The 21756-nt window shown below is 37.8% G+C and overlaps 1 protein-coding gene across 3 annotated transcripts in view; it reads right to left on the reverse strand.

Moving 5' to 3' along the window:
• Positions 1–1155: 1155 nt before the first annotated feature.
• WAPL (WAPL cohesin release factor) overlaps positions 1156–21756 on the reverse strand; it is an 88224-nt gene continuing 67623 nt past the window's right edge. For 2 of the 3 annotated variants that reach the window (XM_021699873.2, XM_021699872.2), the window contains exons 10-19: positions 20162–20273; positions 19704–19801; positions 18623–18699; positions 14944–15119; positions 14494–14609; positions 13960–14124; positions 10940–11147; positions 7767–7855; positions 3780–3875; positions 1156–3486 (exon numbers count right to left, since the gene is read on the reverse strand). In XM_021699873.2, coding sequence (XP_021555548.1) covers positions 3421–3486; positions 3780–3875; positions 7767–7855; positions 10940–11147; positions 13960–14124; positions 14494–14609; positions 14944–15119; positions 18623–18699; positions 19704–19801; positions 20162–20273 — 1203 coding nt within the window. In that variant the 3' untranslated portion in view covers positions 1156–3420. Of the gene's footprint in view, positions 3487–3779; positions 3876–7766; positions 7856–10939; positions 11148–13959; positions 14125–14493; positions 14610–14943; positions 15120–18622; positions 18700–19703; positions 19802–20161; positions 20274–21756 lie in introns of those variants that run through there. The other variant, XM_021699874.2, reaches the window with a different exon arrangement.

Below are 21756 nucleotides of genomic sequence, written 5' to 3' on the forward strand. Positions count from 1 at the left end.
CTTTTTTTTTTTTTTTTTAAAGGTTTTATTTATTCATGAGAGACAGAGAGAGAGAGAGAGGCAGAGGGAGAAGCAGGCTCCCAAGGAGCAGGGAGTCCGATGTGGGACTCGATCCCAGGACCCTGGGATCATGACCTGAGCCGAAGGCAGACGCTTAACCATCTGAGCCACCCAGGCGCCCCCGGTCCTTCCTTCTAATGTAAGAAGAAACCGGAGGGACATGTTTGAAACATTTTAATATTCACTGAAGTTTGTTCCATTTTCTCGCTGCTTTAGTCACTACCAAGATATTAACAATTCTGGAAATAATTTTAGAGACTTGCAGTTAAAGGGACCCAAACCCAATGACCTCAGCAATATAAAAGTCATTATCCCAGGTGTCTGAAATAGTCACAGTACTCTACTCTGTTATTTAGAACATTTTAATTTCCTGACAGAGTGCAAACAGACTGGTGAAAGCTACCATTTACTTGGACCTACGTGCTACTGCTTCACATGCATGGTTTCACTGAGTCTTCACAACCCTGAAGCAAGCAAGAGCCCCATCTTCTAGGCGAGTAAGCAGGATAATTGTCTGGGAAATTGCTCGAACATACATCAGCACTTGTTTTCCAAAGGTATGTGTGTGGTTTAGGTCTTTCTAGAGCCACAGTCTGCACTCTTAAACATGGTTATACAGTGTTTATGGCCGGAATGGGAACTCACAGGAGACACCCTTCAATCTAGTTTTGTAATTAAAAGCAATGAGGAGAGGTTAAGGAAACCACTTGTATTCCATTCAGGAAACTTAAAAGTCTGATAAGAAGAAAACTGAAAAACTAAAAAGCAACTGTAAAAAAATAAAAAAGTTTTGTGTCATACTCAGAGGGGCAAAAAGACTAAGGCAACTAACTTAAAATACACATCAAGGGCATAACGATACAAGCAGAAAACCACCATCATTAATGAACCTGAGTTTCTGAGAGCTGACATTACATTCAGAGAAGTATTAAAAACATGGAGAAGTACATAATGTTTAATAAAAATTGGTTTTTATGTGTATGTTGAAGGGAAATTCACGTAACACCTTGTTTCCCTAGTCAGCTATATCAAGTTCATGAGATTTCTTCCTCCAAAACAGTTCAATAGATTTATGTTAAAGACAACATGTGTATTGAAAGTAGCAATTTTATTTGAGTTAAAATTATTTACAAAAACCCAAAGACATACTTCATGAAACTGGTACAAACTATTTTTTTCCTGCCGTTGGCTTTTGCTCCAAAGATCACAGCTGAGAAATACTGTATAAAATAAAAATAGGATTGGATTCAGAAAAGTACTCTACTGTTCTAATTTCCAATTGGTAGTATTTACAGAAATATTTACAATGGAAAAAAAGGTTACTTTAAAACTTTAATTTGCAAGTCAGCCTCAAGTACCCTAAAATGCAGAGTTCTCCGAGGGTTAAAAACACACAAATGCACTGCAGCTGGTGAGGTGATTTCTCCCCCACCACCCCCCACCAAAGTCTGCATTTCTATCAGTGCTTGACAATTAGTTATTATTTAAAAAACAAAACAAAACAAAAAACTGTTAAACACTGAGGTAAATCAATTCTCAAATGATTACCAGTGTAACAGAAAAATGTAGTTCGCCCTGATTGTTCTCATCCAAACATTTTGTAATATTCTTTACCATCTGCCACAAGTCAGTTTTACCAAAAATCTGTTCCTTTTCCTAAATCCAATGATTAATAAATATCAATGCACTTTAAAATTATTAAACAAAATATACCTAATTCAGTTTTATGAATATCATTTATTGATATACTTTTAAAACAGTCTGCTAAGCTAGCTTTTATACTCAGGGCAAATAAAACCTCAATCTTTCCCAAGTTACACTGGCATAACTATGCTGTTAAAAGGTGATGTGTGGGGGTTGGGTGGGTAGGAGGAAGAAAACAATTTGCCTGGAATCAGTTACTTCCTTATAGATATCCCAACAATCTGCATTATCAAAAATAGGAAGACAATAGAAGGCAGCCACTGCATTTAAAAAACATTACAGCTGGCACTGATACAAGAGCCCCGATTTGTCACTTTATACAAGGAAATAACAAAGTCTAAATGAGTAACAATTAGACTTTCAGCTATTTTCCTCAATACACACCAAACTAATATTTTTATGGCTTCAAGTTTTACAAATCCAATGAAGAAACATGATATAACTACCTGAAAGGTATTTATTAATGAAAGAGATCTCTGGAAAGCCTGGATTCAGGCCCAATCACCAAAAAAAGTTTAACCAGTGGTCTGAACAATAATTAACACAAGAAAGATTTGCAATGTTGTGAAATTAAATATATGTGTTTTGTGTGTTCCATGACTGTTTTCCAAACACACTGTTCTACGAACTAAGAATGTGAATGAAAAAAAGGATCTTCTCTGAACCAGCAATTTAAGGCTTTGCGTTTATGCATTTGATCCTGTCACTCTATAGAAGAATATACACATTATCTGGAAACATGAATTCCACATTGGTGTTTTAGCTTCCTTATATTTACTGTACTGAACATTAGAAAATATATCTAGAGAGTCCCCCCTCAAAACTTAATGTTTCAAGAGCCGCCTCTAGCATTAAGCTGAAACTACCCTGGGTTTGTCTATTTTGCTTCATCCTTTAACAGGGCACATCATCTTACATAATATTCCCTCAAACTATTGTTGGTTTTCTTGTGTCTACAGCTATGATTCATCATGGTATGATAATATGGTCATGGTCTCAAAAGTGAAAAATAGTTCAACAACCCAAACCAAATCAAAAATAAAAAAATATACTATCAATCCCTTGTGTCTTTGGATTCCATCTAATTTTAAATATAGACAGTAGTTCAGGGAACAACAACGAAAAAAAAATTCACAAAATTATTAAAAGCTTTATTTACGATTGGAATCATTCAACAAAAAAGCAAAAGCAAATGAGCCTGAAAAAGGAACTAAGCTGTTGTCTAGAATGTCCTCAAAACATTCGATACCTCAGTAGCTAAGCTGCCTCTGCACCTGGCTGGCATGACAACAGTGGCTCAACACACACAGCAGTTGCACTAAGAGCAGCACAAATTCTCCCCTTACAACTTGCCCAGAATAAAGCAAGAGGACAGGGGAGACTATAAACTCTGCCAAAGTAAGTGTATTTAAATACTGCACGGAATTGTTAACAGCCTGAACCTTTTCCCTCATTTTTGATAGTTGCAGATTGATGTAGTAACTGTCATTTAGCAAATGCAGAATGCATGACGAAGAAATCAGGTGGCCTTAAAAATCCAAACATGAATGATACTGATGAATGTTCTTGGTTTATCTTCAAGGACTTCTTTCATGACTTTTCTCTGTCTAAGAATAGCTCCAGCATTACCGAGCACCTGAAGCAAAGGTAAAGCAGCTAGCAATGTTCCAAGTACTCAATCACTCTGGAGATAGATTTCTGGCCTGTGGTTCCAACAGCACACTGAAGGGAGGCGGAGAGAGGAAGTAACAGTTAATACTGTTTTAACAAGCATCAAATCAAAGCTTAAATTTTTTAGCTTCACTAAACTGAACACTATGAATCAAAACACACTAATATTAAATTGTAGCTTTGATAACAGAATATCAATATATTTGGCCATAATAATTATCTTAAAAAGAACACAAGAGAATCCCTTTTTGCTTCTAGTCACGAGGGCCACATAGTATTTTCATTTCTACGGTCATTAATGCATCATATTTATGACCATAGAAGCTGCAACAGAAGCTACTTACAGTAAGATTCATGAAGCTCAGGAATTTTTTGAGCATCTCTGTCATTATTGAAAAGTCCCCTTCTGGCAGATATTCTCGCACAGTGGTCACATTGATCTGAGAAAAGAGATCAAAGAAATACTGGTCAGGTGGCAGAAAACCGGAGTTTGCACCCTGCACTGTGTTGCTAGTTTTGGCACATATCTTCTTCCAAACTTCTACGAGGTCCTTGAACTCCTTGTTTAACATGCCATTTCCTTTTCCACCCTCCTACTAAACTGTGTGTGTCTGTCCATTCCCTATCCCATCCCATCCTCAGAAAGGTAAAACTGGCAAAAGCTACACTTGTATCCATATTTACTTTTGTAAATATTTACTTTTGTAAATATACAGAAAAATGCCTGAAAGAACAAAATGCACTGTTGAGTGTGTGTGCGTTGGGGTGAGAAGCAGTGTCAAGAAAAGGAGGGGGAAATTGAGAATGTACCCAAGGTGCTTATGGAGTAACAAAAATCCTCATGTTCTTATGTAGGCCAGGAATTAACTAGATCTTTCCAAAGATAATCTAGTTTCATGAGAGAATGTCAGCAATGCCAAGAGAGAGCATTACTATGTATATATATAACCAATCTGCCACATGGAAAATATATAACTTGCTTAAAACCCTTTTCTATTTCAATGTATTTTTTCAGTGTTTTAAAGATAAATAATAAAAGGAAAGGCTCTTTTAAGTATGTTCACCTACATCAAAAAAGCACAAAAGAAAATTTGTCCTCAGTTTTAGGCCACAAGGCGGGAGGAGTTTCTGATTTTTGTTGCTGGGGGCAGGGAAAAAGACTACATATTATGCTTTTAAGAAATTTGCCACTGGTCCCCTCTCTCCCTTTTTATTTATTTTTTTGAGGTGGGGGGGAGAGAGAGAGAGAAAATCTTAATCAGGCTCCATGCCCAGCGTGGAGCCTGACCGGGGGTGGGGGTGAGTGGAGGGGGTGGGGGGTGGGGGCTTTGATCTGGATCAAGATCATGACCGGAGCCAAAATCAAGAGTAGAAGGCTCAACTGACTAAGCCACCCAAGCACCCCTCCCTCTCCCTTTTTTTTAAATTCTTGTCAGCATACTTTTGCAATTAGAAAGAAACAAAATAGTATGAATACAGTTTCAGAAAAGATCTAATAAACGTTACTAAAGTAATTATGCAATATCACCCATATTCTAAGTGAGCCACGTTCCCACCAAAAGCCACTACCCATCCCCAGCTGTGAGGTGGAGTGCAAATTTACTCCTACTGAGTTAACACTGCAGCTAAAACACAGAGATTTTACAAAATGCTTAAAAAATATACTGAAGTGGTGAATGTTATAAGGGCAATCCCGATGGAAACTACAGAGCTAAAGGAAAGCTGGATTTAAGAATGTCTTTAGGGGCACCTGGGTGGCTCAGTCGCTGAGCGTCTGCCTTCGGCTCAGGTCATGATCCCAGGGTCCTGGGATCGAGCCCCACTTCGGGCTCCCAGCTCAGCGGGGGAGCCTGCTTCTCCCTCTCCCATTCCCCCTGCTTGTGTTCCCTCTCACTGTCTCTCTGTCAAATAAATAAAATCTTAAAAAAAAAAAAAAAGTCTTTAAAAAACAATTTTCAGGAAGGCAGCATGACAGCACGATGGTAGGAATATGGTGGCTATGAAGGCTGCTCAGTAGAAAAGTGCATTGCTATGATACAAAATCAATGATTAGACCCTAGGTTTTCAGTGAAACCCTCAATAATCAAACCCTTTTTTATCAATACTCTACAGAATGCAACATACAGTGGCTGGGGCATGGGAAGGACAGTCATAGCATGTGTTTTTAAACAGAGAACAGCAGGTACAAAAAGAAAAAATGAGAGGGGCTCTTTCGGAAAAGCATGCAACTCAATCTCAGATTTGTGAGTTCAAGCCCCACACTGGGTATAGAGATTACTTAAAAAAAAGAGAGAAAATGAGAAATGGCATGGCTTATTTGGGCAATTTAGAAAATACCCAACAGGTATGACAGATTTAGAAAAAGTAGAAGCAGTTTTAACAAGTTTTACTTGTAGTAGTAAACAAAGTGGTGATTCCCTAAATGATGGAAAGCCAAGAAGACTGGTAAGAGTAGTGATCAGATGTGCTCTTTGCGAAGTTAGCTGTGGTGGTAGTGTCCAAGATTTCAGGAATGGATTCAAGAGAGCAGGAAAGACAAAGACCAGTGAGGAGACTGACCACTGCAATGCACCAGATGCATGGTGTGCAATGGAAGAAGACCCAATCCCCTGGGCTTCCTAAGCATGCAGCCCTTTACCATAAAGCAGCATTTGGTACAACCACCTGCTTTCTCGTCTCTCTTCCACTTACACTATTCAGCAAACCAATTTCCTTTACAATTTATGTATCAACTAGTTTTTTGGGGTTAATAATGACCCCACCCCAAGGCAATAAAGACATCTAGAGTTCTACAAATTCACAACACTGCCCAGAACTTAAGGACCCTATGATCTCTTTAGAGAAGAGAGACAGGGGCGCCTGGGTGGCTCAGTTGGTTAAGCGACTGCCTTCGGCTCAGGTCATGATCCCAGGGTCCTGGGATCGAGCCCCGCATCGGGGTCCCTGCTCAGCCGGAAGCCTGCTTCTTCCTCTCCCACTCCCCCTGCTTGTATTCCCTCTCATGCTGTCTCTCTCTCTCTCTCTGTCAATTAAATAAATAAAATCTTAAGAGAGACATATGAATAGGAATTTATTTACATGAGAAAAATGGCCAAAGATAAATCACATGTGCTAGTATCATATGTTAATGTCTAGACCCATTAAGAACATACCCGAAACTAGGGTGTGTGCAAAATAGAATACCTAAAAATCATTAAATTTAAATAGTATGCCCATTCTTTCCCCTTTGCCCTTAAAATCTCTGAATTTAAGGAAATAAGGAAAAGGACTGAGCTGAAAAGATTCCAGGAAAGGGGATAAAGATCCTGCAGGGCCTGCACAGCCATGATGAGAACTCTGGTCTTGTTCCTGAAAGCCGTGGTGCCAGTAAGGGCCACAGTGGAGCAGGCTACTGTGCATTTAGATCAGAGCTTGACTACGATATAAATATGGAAGAGACAGATAGGGAGTCAGAAAAAAACCAAACACCACAAAAGAGAAGCTAACCCTTTCACTACAGAATAGACTTCCATTCTTGCCTCCTGAATGCCCTTGGTTCCTAAGGAAAAGAACTTTAAAGTTTTCATTTTAAAATCTGGCTCTTCCACTAGACCTTTCCCTAAGAAAGTCCTCCCAATGACCGTCCCAATAGCCAGAACTGTCCGCTTCCGTGCTGACTCAGCCCCACCAACTGGACACTAATACTTCTACTTACATCATCATAATCTAAATCTTCACATAGTAATCCCATTTTCCTTGCCAGCAAGTGGTTCAAACAAAAGCCATGTGAGCCAATGCTGGCCAAGATAAGGGGAAGTCTACTTGGCGCAGTGAGTGTGGAGGGATCCTAGGGGGAAAGAGCACTGCTCTTAAAAAGAAACAGACAAGAAGCCACCTTCTTCTGTTGGACATTATTTAACTAGATGAGACATGCAGCCACAGACAGCATGGGGCCAGGAGGAGACCTAGTACAAGACAACATGCAGAGGACAGTAGGGTCTAAAGATAAATTTTCTGAGTCCTTGACAGTATCACTGAGACTACGCTTTTCCATCTTAAGCCAGCTGAGCACAGGTTTTGTATGCTTTTACTTCAACCAAAGCCATGTGAATCAATTCATCCATCAATCAAAAACTTTCTCATTAAACCCAATTACTCCTAATTTTAGAATGTACCTTTAAAAGTTTACCAAATAAAAAAAATAAACAATTATAAAAAAGTTTACCAAATATTTGAAAGTTTTAACATGAGGGGGAAAATAAAGTAATACATAAGTTAATTAGGTAATGGTACAAAGTTGTCACAATGCAATCTTTTTAAGACACATAAAACAATACTGAACTATTACTTACTGGACTCTCCTGGCAGAGACACCCAAGAAGTAGCGCTGTGTATGAGGCCACAATGCAATCCTCCATGTGTTTGCCAGCATGCTGAAGGGCTGAGAATATTTAAACACAAAACTGTTACAGTGTATTACCAAAACCAAAATAACAACAAAAAAACAACCCCACCCAGAACACCAACAATTCTGTTAGTTATCTTTTCTTCAGAACTCCTTAAACATTGATAGATGGTGCTAGGAAAATGGGATATCCACACAAATGAACAAAAAATTATACAAATGAACGAGGGACCTTAATATAAGCACAAAAACCATAAAACTACTCTTAAACAAAAATAAAGGACTAAATCTTTATGACCTCGGGTTATGAAATGGCTTCTTACATACCACACCAAAACCAAAAGTGACAAAATTAGATAAACCGAACATCAAACAAACTTCTGTGTTTCAAAAGACAGCATCAAGAAAGTGAAGAGGCAACGGAGATATGTAAATGAGCAATAAGCACGAAGCACGTGAAAACATGCTTGACACCATTTATTCAACGGGGAACTGCCAATCAAGTGACATATACCTTCACACCCACTAGGATGGCTAAAATAAAAAAGACAAATAACTATTTGTAAGGATTTGGAGAAACCAGAACCCTTAAACATGGCCAGTAGGAATGTAAAATGAAGCAGTCATTTTGGAAAAGAGTATGGTAGTTCCTTAAAATGTTAAATACTGAGTTAAATAACCCATCACTTTCACCCAAGAGAAGTGAAAATATATGTTCACATAAAAACTTGTACATGAATGCTATGTCACAGCAGCATCATTCATAAGAGCCACAGGTGGACACAACCCAAACATCCATTAACTGATAACTAGATAAACAAAGTGTGGTACATACCTACAATGGAATATTTGGCTATAAAAAGGAATTAAGTACTAGTAACATGTTACAACAGGAATGAACCTGGAAAACATTAGGCTAAGTGAAAGAAGCCAGTCACAAAGGGCTACATATTATTCCATTTACATGAAATGTCCAAAATAAGGCAAATCCAGAGACAGAATTAGTGGTTGCCACTGACTGGGGAGGGGAGAACAGGGAGTAATGGCTGCTAAATGGGTATGGGGTTTCTTTTGGGGGTGATGAAAATGTTCTGAAATTACACAGTGGTGATGGTTGCACAAGCTTGTGAATGTACTGAAAACTACTCAATTGTTCACTTTTAAAGGGTGAATTTTACCTTGTTATGGACTGAACTATGGCCCCACCCCCTGCATATGCTGAACTCCTAACCCCCAGTACCTCAGGGTATGTTTACACTTAGATTGGGTGTTTAATTAAAGAGGCAGTTTAAATGAGGTCACTGGGGTGGGGTCCTAATCTGTCTGCCATCCTCATAACAGGAGATTAGAACAAAGATATACATAGAGGGAAGACTATCTAAAAAGATAGGCAAAAGATGGCCACCTACAATCCAAGCTTGGAGAGACAAGCCTGAGACCAACCCTGACATGCTGATCCTCCAGAACTGTTGTTTAAGCCACTCAGTCTACAGTACTTTGTTACAGCAGTCCTCATAAGCTAACACATACCTCAATAGAGCGGTTATTAAAAAAGACTGCTAAGCAACCAAAAATACTATTCCAAAGGGAACATGAACACTTACAAAAAGGAACAGCAATTTCTTACAATATTAGAACTAATGGCATTAGTGGAAAAGTGGGCGTAAGAGAAAGAGACTAGGCTCAGAAAAAGACATTTGCTGGGACGTGCTTCCTAGCTTCGTGAGGCTAAACATATAATTTCGTAACTTGAGTGACAAATGGCTATCCTGTAGTGCTTGCATAAACAGTAATCCAATACCAGTTGCTGACAACAGATAATAAATGTAATGTCTCCTTCAGTGTATTCCTTACTGTGCTTGCAAGCTACTACATACCATTTGAGAACTACTACCGTAAGGAACCATGAGAGACTATGGACTCCGGGAATCAAATTGAGGGTTTTAGAGGGGAGGGGGGTGGGGGGATTGGTTAGCCCAGTGATGGGTATTAAGGAGGGCACGTATTGCATGGAGCATTGGGTGTTATATGCAAACAATGAATCATGGAACACTACATCAAAAACTAATGATGTACTGTATGGAGACTAACAACATTAAATCAATCTTTAAAAAAAGGAACTATTACTGTAATTTATGATAATATGATAATAGATCTCAATTTAGGGTGCCTGGGTGGCTTAGTTGGTTAAGCATCTGCCTTCAGTTCAGGTCATGATCCCAGGATCCTGGGATCGAGTCCCACCATCAGGCTCCCTGATCAGCGATGAATCTGCTTCTCCCTCTCCCTCTGCCCAACCCAGCTCCCCCACTCATGCTCTCTCTCAAACAAATAAAATCTTAAAAAGAAAAAAAAAAAAACAAACAGATCTCAATTTATAAAGTGAGGCTCATACAGGAATCTCAAAATTTCAAAACTGTAAAAACCTTTAGGAGTCCTATTGTTCAACCACTCTCTTTTCAGGTGAGTAATGAAAGGCCAGAGCAGGAAGGAAAGGGAGACTTTTCCGGCACTGCACATGCACCTTCCTCACTGCTAGGAAGCCAGCAAAGAACTCCTATCTATGAGCACTGAAATACTAAAGCTTGGGGGCGCCTGGGTGGCTCAGTTGTTAAGCATCTGCCTTCGGCTCAGGTCATGATCCCGGGATCCTGGGATCGAGCCCCACATCAGGATCCTTGCTTAGCAGGAAACCTGCTTCTCCCTCCCACTCCCTCTGCTTGCGTTCCCTCTTTCTCGCGGTGTCTCTGTCAAATAAATAAAATCTTAAAAAAAAAAAAAATACTAAAGCTTGTCTGCACTGAACTCGAGAGGCCATAAAAGAATAGCAAGGGGCGCCTGAGTGGCTCAGTGGGTTAAGCGACTGCCTCTGGCTCAGGTCACGATCTCAGGGTCCTGGGATAGAGCCCTGCATCGGGCTCCCTGCTCAGCGGGAAGCCTGCTTCTCCCTTTCCCTCTGCTGCTCCCCCGTGCTTGTGTGCTTACTCTCGCTCTCTGTCAAATAAATAAGTAAAATCATTAAAAAAAAAAAAGAATAGCAAGATTATGACAACACATGAATTAAAGTTTCAGAGGGAGAAAACATTTTCAATTTGAATACATTACTTAAAATAAATGTACCTTTATTGAGGTCAAGTTCTTCATCGTCCTCCTCCTTCTTATGTTTCTCTTCTGTACCATCAGTCTTTTCAGTTGATACCCACTGTATTTCTCCACTTGTCTCTTGCCACTCTCCACTCTTATCATGCTGAGTGGTGGGAGCATCTTTGATCAATTCATCTGTTTTACTTTCTGCCAATTGGGCTGCTCGTTCTCGCTCAAGGAAGAGCTGATAAAAATTATTTTTGAAGATTATTAAAAGAACACCAAGCAACATGTATGTACCCAAATATAAGGTATGTTTGCTTTTAAAATCACTAACCCTAAGAAGCATGCTATCTGGTTAAAAGGGGTAAGTTAACAAGAAAAGCGTTTGCTCTACAACCAACTGAAGGCAAAAAGGAAAGTATAAATGCTGCTGGGATTCAATCAAGTAAACTAAATGTATCTACTAATGATACAGGCATTCTGTTTGTAAGAATGCAAATCTTAACACTTGCCCTTAAATTGGATAATGACAGGATATTTCAAGCAAAAATTACAAACTTGATGTAAAAAAAATTTTTAAAGCCTGAGCAAACTAAATAAATTAAGAAAGAAAAAGACACTAAATAAAACTACATAATATTGGGGAAAAGCAACATGGCCTCTTTAAAAAGAAATTTAAAGAGATAAACAAGGGATGCCTGAGTGGCTCAGTCGGTTAAGAGGCTGCCTTCGGCTTGGGTCATGATCCCAAGGTCCTGGGACTGACTCCCACATCAGGCTCCTTGCTCAGCAGGGAGCCTGCTTCTCCCTCTACCTGCCACTCCCCCTGCTTGTGCTCTCTCTCTGACAAGTAAGTAAATAAAATCTTAAAAAAAAAAAATTCTCTCTCTCCCTCTGCCCCTCCCCGCTACCCACCCTGTCGGCTTGCTCTCTCTCATAGATAGGTAGATATTAAAAAAATAAAGAGATAAACAAGCACCAGTAAAAATAAAAAGCAAAAGGTCTCAAGAGGACTCAGAACTGGACCTCGACTAATATTATTAACAATGGAAGAACACAGTGACAACTAAGTCAAAAGGGAACCACTGGATTCCTTGCTTTCATGTACTTAATTTTCCTTGTGCTGGTACAGAGCTGAATGTATGGAAAGCATTTATTGATAGGATTTGGGAAAAACTCCAAGTTACTAAAAACAACTACCTGAAAATCAAATGCCAAGCAGACCTCAAAAGTTTGCTGAGCATAGCGAAGAGTGATATATAAACTTTAATATCCTTAAGAAAATAAAATTTGAGCTTTATATAAAAGTGGTATTAAAATTTCTTAAAATTTCGGGATCCCCAAAGCCCCTTTGTAGAATCTGTGAGGTCAAAATCATATTCATAATAATATTCACTTCTTTCATTCTCTCTTGAGTGTATAGTGTTTTCCAGGATCTACATACTATGTGATTATGTTACTGCTCTGATGGCTAATGGAAGGAGTGTCTTTGTTTTATAATTTTCTCAGTTTTGATTTCAAATTCAGTAAATATCAATAGATTGAACACACATAAACAAAAAGTCTCTGGAGTCCCTAATAATTTTTAATAGTATAAAAGAACTCCTGAGTTCAAAGTATTTGAGAAGAGAATGATGGGGTCCTAGTTATGACTCAGGAAAAGATCAAGCTGTTGTGGGTTACTTCTTTCAAGGATTACTAGTTTCAAAAAGGCCAAAAGGATTAACAGGGTAGCAAAGGTTTCAGAAACAATAAAATGGACAGTTCATTACCAATTCTGAACATATGCAAATTGTCATTTAAGGAAAGAAATAAAAAAGGTAGTTAGGAACCTATGAGATTGGAAAAAAAAGTTAAAAACTACAATGCCCACCATTATCAAGAAACAAAAACACACATGCAGTTTTTTGGGAAAAGTGTAAACTGAGGAGAGAGACTATGTTTACTGGCTGGGATCAGGTGACATCAATTTTTATTTTCATTTTTTAAAAGATTATTTAATCTCTACACTCAATGTGGGGTTTGAGCTCGTAACTCTGAGATCAAGAGCACATGCTCCTCCAACTGAGCCAACCAGGTACCCCACAGAGATATCAATTTTATCTTTAGTTTTTTTAAAGATTTCTATTTTATTTATTTGTCAGAGAGAGAACGCACAAGCAGGGGGAGCAGCAGGGGGAATAGCAGGCAGAGGGAGAACCAGGTTCCCCACTGAGCAAGGAGCCCGATGTGGACTTGATCCCAGGACCCTGGGATCATGACCTGAGCTGAAGGCAGACACTCAACCAACCGAGCCACCTAGGTGTCCCTCAATTTTTATTTAAAAAAAAATTTTTTTTTTTAGTGTCCAATAATTTATCAGTTTCTTGTAACATCCGACACATCAAATTTTAAATATACATACTCTGATACAATTTTTTTTTTTTAAGATTTTATTCATGTATTTGAGAGAGAGCACGAAGTGGGGGAAGCAGACTCCCCACTGGGCAGGGAGCCTGATGCTGGGGTCGATCCCAAGGCTCTGGGATCATGACCTGAGCCAAAGGCAGATGCTTTACTGACTGAGCCATGCAGGCACCCCCTGACACAATTCTTAAGCCAGGAAATTACTCCACAAACATACTTTGAAAAGTATTCCCTCACCCCCAAAAAGGGGAAAAGTATGGCCCAATACTTAGGAACACAAAGTACTAGACACAGATCAGACCAGGAAGTAAATGCTTGAAGAACCTGAACTGCACGGGATTGGGGATGGGACTTGATTCCCAATTTGTTACCAATAATCTTTTGATTTATCAACAAATATGCCTGTTTCTCTATCACTGCCTAACGAGTGATTATTACAGTTAACTGTCAATGCAGTAAAGGACAGAAAGGTATAAATTCTAACCCAATGTACCTACTTCTCAGTGAACTGGTAAGGGTGAGAGACAGACAGACAGACACATACACACACACACACAAAGGGAGGAGGGAGGGAGAGAGGAGGAAGGTGCAACTGATGAAGAAGTTGGACAATGCAAAAAACTGAAGGTTTTGAAGTTGTTCCTTACCTGCACTAAAGCCTGAACGGCATGAATTTGTCCAGCTATCCTTAAACTATCATCTCCTTCTCCACTACAGAGGGAAGAATCAAAAGAACATGATGTTTCCATGTTGACAAGACAGTGCCGATTCCGAGCACTATACTCCACTAGATTTATCAGTAGACCTAAGCCCTACAAAAATTAAAACATGCTTATTACCACAGGTGGGAATTAAAAGCACATCAACACAATATACATAACTTTTGTTGGCAGCTAGAAACCTAATCAGTGTTCTACCACCCACTAAATGGTTAAAAACCAGTATGTAAGATAATGGTCTTCCCAATGATTTCACCACTTTTTAAAAATCACTACTTTTAGTTCTTTTAATTTTTGCACAGAACCCTTCATAGCTCTTTTGTACAATAAGGTATGTTCACAAGGAATCCAGTGAAATCCACAATGTATCAAATAGTTGGTTCTTAAACCCAAAACAAAGATGAAATTTTTTTCATCTCAATAGATCAAATACTCCTTCATGAAATAGTCACTCCAACTCACCAGCACTCGAATATCAAATCTCTGCTCCTGAGGTAGGTACTTTGGAACCTGAAGCACACAGTTCATTGCTGTGCCAATCAAGCCATCCTGTTCTCCCGTTTTGGTACTGCCCCACTCTGAAATAAGGAATGTTAACAATGTGAAAATTGTTATTGATTCTTCTATATAACACTAATAACCAATATTCATTAACATTGATATTAAAAGTTAGAAATGTATAGCTATTTCTTTATTGAAATATATTTTTGACTGTACTATTTCCAAACCAAGCTACCAGGCTGGTCCTAAAAATACTACCCCTAAAAGTAGTTACATCTATATGTGAGTAAGTGAATTATATGATGGCAATGAAAAAATCACTACATTAGAAAAGAAACAAGGGGAATTAACTTGTTTTTGCATGTAATATACAGGCTTTCAGTGAGAATACATGTAGAAAATATTACTTACCATTATCATTAGTTAAATTGAGCAATACCCCAATGATGGCCCTCATGCAGTCTTCTACTGCTTTGCCCACGTGGTTGGTTACATTCTGGTGAGGCAGAGGCTTACTGTCAGGTAAGCATATGCTGTTCTCAGCACGATTATACTGCTGAATCAATCCTTCACAATGCTGTAATGCTCTTAAGAGAAAACAAAATATAGACTATTACACTAAACAAAATTAATTATACTAAGAATTTCTACTTACTTGGACCTTAATATTTTAAATGTCATAAATGCTGCCAAATTAATTTCTCTTTCTACTCCAGAAGTTATAATGTATTAACTATTTAATCATATACCAAGTGTGTCTAATACCACACTAAGTGCTAAATTTTATTTTGAGAAAACTTAGTATTAATTTTTCTAAGGAAAGTTAAAATTATAAACTCAATGCAGGAGTTTACATCTATACTACTTAAAGTTGTCTCCATTTTACCAATCTCTCCAATACAACAGACCTACCACCATCCCTCCCCAAACAAGGTAAAACCTTTAAGAGCTAACACCGGGCATTTCTGAATTTCATTCAGATGTTTTTCATTTAGGTTGCAAGCGCTCAGCAGCCACAGAATATTATTTATGTTAGCAATGCATAATAAATAACCTTATATAGATGGTATTAAATACTTCATAAACATTAGAGCAAACCATATTTTTTAACACGAGGTCATTTAAGTGACATGTATCCTGGCAGCCATACAAGGGTATCAGCTGCATCCCAAAGATTCTCAAGATGCTATCCAAAATAACAAGGAAATGTAATCCTTAGGTGAGTCTAGTATTCCTGAAGCCTCTCTTTAAATCACCAGGTCCATTAATTTAAAAAAAAAAGTCTATGAGAGACAAAGTAAGCTGACTCTGTCAGTTGATTCCTCATGTACTATATACACCATACAAAACCCTTGAAGAAAACTGCACTATATCTAATCCCTCTCTAGCCTCTCCTTAAAACATACCATATGGTTAGGAAGGTGTTCCTCATGTCTAATCTAAAATAATTTGTTGTTTAGATGTTTGAAGATGTTAGCCGGAACAACCGTGCTGTTATTGTTAACTGCCTTCAGTAGTGCTGAGCTAAATCATGGTTTGGGTTGGTAAATGAGGGAAGAGCAGCAGGGGTGTATCATTTTAATCTTTCAATATACTCTCTCTGCTTTTATCAGACATGATAACTGAAAAGTTCAAAAAGCCAGAGGAGTGATATTTCACAAACATCCAATTCTGACCTCTACTGCCACTTCTAAAACATCTGATGGAAAATTCCTATTCACGATGAAAGAAATGAAAACTGTCATATTAAATACCTCCTTTTGGAAGACACTTGTCAGGGGTCATGAAGTATATAAGAAACATATTTTATTTATTTATTTTTTAAGATTTTATTTATTTGACAGAGACAGACACAGCAAGAGAGGGAACACAAGCAGAGGGAGTGGGAGGGAGAAGCAGGCTTCCCGCCAAATAGGGAGCCTGATGCGGGGCTCAATCCCAGGACCCTGGGATCATGACCTGAGCCGAAGGCAGATGCTTAATGACTGAGCCACCCAGGTGCCCCAGAGACATATTTATTTTATTTTATTTTATTTTTTTAAAGATTTTATTTATTTATTTGACAGAGAGAGACACAGCGAGAGAGGGAACACAAGCAGGGGGAGTGGGAGGGGGAAAAGCAGGCTTCCCGCAGAGCGGGGAGCCCGATGCGGGGCTCGATCCCAGGACCCTGGGTGGGATCATGACCTGAGCGGAAGGCAGACGCTTAACGACTGAGCCACCCAGGCGCCCCCCCCCAGACACATATTTATTTTAAAGAAATAAGTAGATTTAACTTGCAAGAATACTCTTTGGTAAGGGAGGATAAAACTTTGGTAACAAACAACTAGAATACAGGCCCTAAGGGCACTAAATGTGATAGAAAATTTACAAATATAAGGCAAAAAAAGAGACAGAAAACCTACAGATCTATTGGAAACTAAAGACAACCAGAAATTTGAGACTATTGGAAATCTGAATACTGACTGGACATATAATATTAAGCAATTAATAATTTATAGGGTATGAAAATAGTACTGTGGTTACATCTTTTTAAGAGCCCATTTTAAGAGATTATATATACTCAAGTATTTAATGGATTAAATTATATGAAATCTGTAATTTGCTTCAAAATAATATAGAAGGGTTATGAACAGGGTTACAGATGGAAACAAGACTGGCCATGGGTGATGATTATTCAAGCTGAATAGCATGTACATCAGGATTTATCATACTATTTTGTCTATTTTTGTCTATGTTTGAAATGTACCAAAATAAGAAATTAAAAAAACAGATGAACTTGAGTCAGGCTACAGTGTGCTTTTGATATTATTCCAAGGACTTTGGACATATATTCAAAGACAATAAGGAATCAGAGATTTGGCATTTGGGATTATTTTTAAAAAGTTAAGCCCCTGTGGTATTGTGTTGAACAGGCTGGAGACCAGAGAACTAGGGCAGAAATATCAAGAACTAGGATGGAGATACCAGAAAGAACCTATTGTACTAAGCTTGAACCAAGACTTCCTTGAACCAAGGAAATTTTACACGAACTAAGGTGAAAGCATTAGCCTGATGTCATCCAAGTTGGGCAGAGAGTGTGAAATAGGGGGAGCTGCGTGGAGATCTGGAAAAATAGGTATGAAGGACAGAAGAGGGTTAGAAAAAGATCATTTACAATAAAAATAAGGACTAATACTTAGTTTTTACCATATGCTAAGAATTGTTTAGGCCTTTATATATAAGAACACCTTAACAGGTACTGTACATAATATATATGAGACATTTAAACATCATTTAAAATATTTTAAAATACAGGGGCGCCTGGGTGGCTCAGTCGTTAAGCGTCTGCCTTCAGCTCAGGTCGTGATCCCAGTGTCCTGGGATCGAGCCCCACCATCGGGCTCCCTGCTCAGCGGGAAGCCTGCTTCTCTCTCTCCCTCTCCCACTCCCCCTGCTTGTGTTCCCTCTCTTGCTGTGTCTCTGTCAAAAAAATAAAATCTTTAAAAAAAAGTCATTAAAAAATATACAAGTAATATTTAACAAACATATTTTTGAAAATGTATATAATTTAACACATATTAGCATATATATAAACTCTTTGTGTGACAACAACCTCAGGTAGGTAAATGCAATTACTACCCGCCTTCTGAAGTACTTGTAGCAAGTAAATGATTTGCCCAAGGTGACAGGGCTGAACAAGAGGCTGGGATCCACATTTAGTCATTCTGGCTCCAAAATGTGTACTCCTAACTTTGTACTATACTGTACTGCTTCTGGTTCACAGAACTTGACAGAAGTATTTTATGAAGGGAGGTGATACAATCATATTTCCTTTATGGTCAACTCAAATGCTTTAAATAAATAGCATGATAAATAAATAAATTTTTAAAAAATATCTATTTTAGAAAGAGAGCGAGAGAGCAAGCACACAACAGGAGGGGCAGAGAGGGAGGGAGAGAGAAAATCTCAAGCAGACTTCCTACTGAGTGTGGAGCCCAACAATGGTGCTCTATCTCATGACCCTGAGCCGAAACCAAGAGTTGGATGCTTAACCACCTGCGCCGCCCATGCACCCCAATAAATAGCATAATATTTAAGAAGAACTTACTTAGCTGAAGAAACAATGAGTTGTGAATCTTTATATGCTATCAAGTAGCTTTGATTCTCTGGATTATGCACTGTTACCTAAAAAGGGAAAAATTCGAAATAACTGTGGCAATCCATAGCTTTCATTCATTCACATACAACATACATCCCTTGTACTATTAAAGACAAAGATATGGAAGAATCAGCCCTTGTCATCTAAGGGAATAACCAACACGTTCCAGATTTAAAATACTAGAGCTATTCCTTTATTACAAAATTAAAACACTGTTATAATTGCTTGCTCGTAAGTAACATATTCTGCACTACATATTCACTGTTACGAATTACCAATCACTCTGAATGTCAGAAAAGAGCGGTCTCTAACTTATAAACTAATAAAGTCCTAAGTGGATTCATTTAGAATAAAAAAATGCTATCTGTTTAATCTAGTGCACCTGAAGCACTCTAAAAGCTAGAAAGAACAATTTCGTCTGTTTCAGGAACTTCTCATTCACATTTCCCCAAAGAGGTTTCAAAAAGTACCTCACTAATCCAATCTGGTCAACAACCTACTCATTCTGAAATACACTGGCAACATAAATTGTAACCTACACTGAACTAGGTTAAAGAACAAATATACTCAGGGCATACACAGTTCAAGAGTATCCTTCTTCAAAGCCAATTACTACTATAAGCTGTGATTACAAACCATGTGACCCAAATAGCTAAATCAAGGAAATCCTTATTAATTAAAAAACAAAAACATGACAGCTCTTAACTATCATTTTCCACAAACAAGTTAATATATTTAAGAATTCCACGTTAATAAAAAAAAATAATAATTCCACGTTAAGGAAAGAACAATCACATTTTGAAATAAAAACAAACTTGACATGCAAGGTTTCCCAAAGAGTGACAATATACATATTCTTAAACTGGTTATTTAACTTGTTCATTAACATTGGCTGCTCAAAGAATGCATAACAATTTCAGTATGGATTAACAAAAGTAAAACTTTGGGGATATTTAATATAAAATATCTGACAGTCTCTCACACACAGTCATAATTAAATAACTTTCCCAACATAGTTGTCCATACTTACACTTTCTAAAACTCGTAAACATCTCTCTGCTCCCCATAATGAGGCTACCAGTTTCTCTTCATCTTCATCTCTACTTAAATGATCCACACATTCTTTCACTAGGAGAAACGAAATGGATATAAAATTAGTAGGTCTCATCACCTCAATATTTATCCCCTTAACTAACATTAAAAGCCATGTGTACACACATGAGTATGCTGAACCTCTCTGAACATTATTTATTCTAAGTTTTATAAAACTCTGCGGTGTTGAAATATATGAGCCTCTCACTGTGATTATTTCCATAATTCCCCAATATCAAAGTGCTAATGGCCTTTCCTTTAAAAGTTCAAGATTTCCAAGATGCTACTAAAACAGATCTTTTTAAATTGATGCAATAATTTTTTAAAGTATGTACACAGAATATTTTCTTCAGGTTAAAAATAACACATAAAATATTGTCCGTGTTTATGTCATACCTTTATCTACAATATGATCCAGACCACCCAAAAGCCGGAGTTCTTCTTTAAACCAGTCTCCTGCTCGTTTAGAAGTAAGGGACAGCAAGGTCTCCATAGCTAAATGCCCAGTCTAAAAATGAGAGGCACCATTAATAAATATTGACTCTTAGCAATAATTCTGAGGCAACACTTCTAGAGGCTGTTTTCTAGAAAAGTTCACTGCATGCTACCAGCCCATAGTATTCTTTATAATACAGTAGGTGCTTTTATAAACAAAACTGAACTAATTTTTAGTCTAAGTTGAAGAAACATTTTTTACCACCGGCTTGTTTTCACAGAGAAAATCCCTTATTAAAAGTAGTCTATCATTTGTCAAGTCAATAAAATAAATGGTGGTATGGTGGTACTGTTATTTCTTTGATACAGAGGCACAAAGAAAGGACTGTTGAATCAAAGTGCATATATATGAACTATAAATCACTATACTGGATTAACTGACCACAAAGGCTGAAACACTTAACTCCAGGAGCAAAGTATGGGTATGTCAGTGGCCCCGAATTCTTAAAAGCACTAGTTATCACTTTACATTTTTGCCAAAGGGTAAAAAAAAGATACCTTATTGCTTTGGTTTGAATTTTTCTAACTATAGTAAACTTGTACATTTTTGCACATATTTATAAGCTAACTGTATTTCTCTAAAAGCGAGTTCCCTGTCAATTATTCTTTCTTTTCCTTGCAAAGTTCCTTGTTTTTTTCTTATTATTCTGTATATTTTCTTACCTATTCTGAATAAAAACCCTGTTACTTTTAGGGTTTCAGATTCACCAGTATTGAACTTTATATGCAAGGCTGGCAACTTGGGATCCACAGCATGGGACTCTCATGACTAAATTATATGTAAATAATGACTGAGGACTACCACCACTAGAGAAAGCACAGAGCAGTGAAGGTCATAGGTACAACTGGACTAGAGTTTTTCTTTCTCTTGATTTGCCTTTATTATTTTTCTTTCTTACTGTGTTTCCTTTTAAAAGCATACGGACACCCTCCAACAAAGAACAATCTGGTTCCTGTTGCAATAAGGAACATCAGCATAACAAAATTAGCAAAGCTGGTAAGACCTGGTTTTCTTTCCAAAGCTTTTTTCCTTTCAAAGATAAAAGTTTACATTAAGTCCTCCTGGCCTATTTAGAACTGAAGATGGATTAGATACTGAGAAGTGGAAAAAACAGAGTTTACTAGCAAAAATCTTACAGTATTACAGATTTAGAAGAGATCTAGACTATTTTTGTCTATTCCTTAAAAAAAAAAAAAAAGTTGATGTCCAAGCTGGACAAATAAAGAACTAGAAATCATCACTACAGAAAGATTCCATTTTGCCCAATTCTTATTCTAAGTCCCTGAAAAAGTAATTTAATGAGATCAATTCAGGTATATTAGCTCAAGACTCACAGTAGCAATAAAGCTGAAGCCTAATGAAGCTTTCCTTGTTAAAGAAGAAAGGGGATAGTAATTTGATGTTAATATAGCAAAAATTCCTAAGTTTGTATGCTAAAAAGGGACTTTAATTTGTCTTATTGGCATAAAAAGGATCGTCTGATGTTTTAGGCTAT

This window comes from Neomonachus schauinslandi, chromosome 6 (genome assembly GCF_002201575.2).
Source record: "Neomonachus schauinslandi chromosome 6, ASM220157v2, whole genome shotgun sequence".
NCBI lineage: Eukaryota > Metazoa > Chordata > Mammalia > Carnivora > Phocidae > Neomonachus > Neomonachus schauinslandi.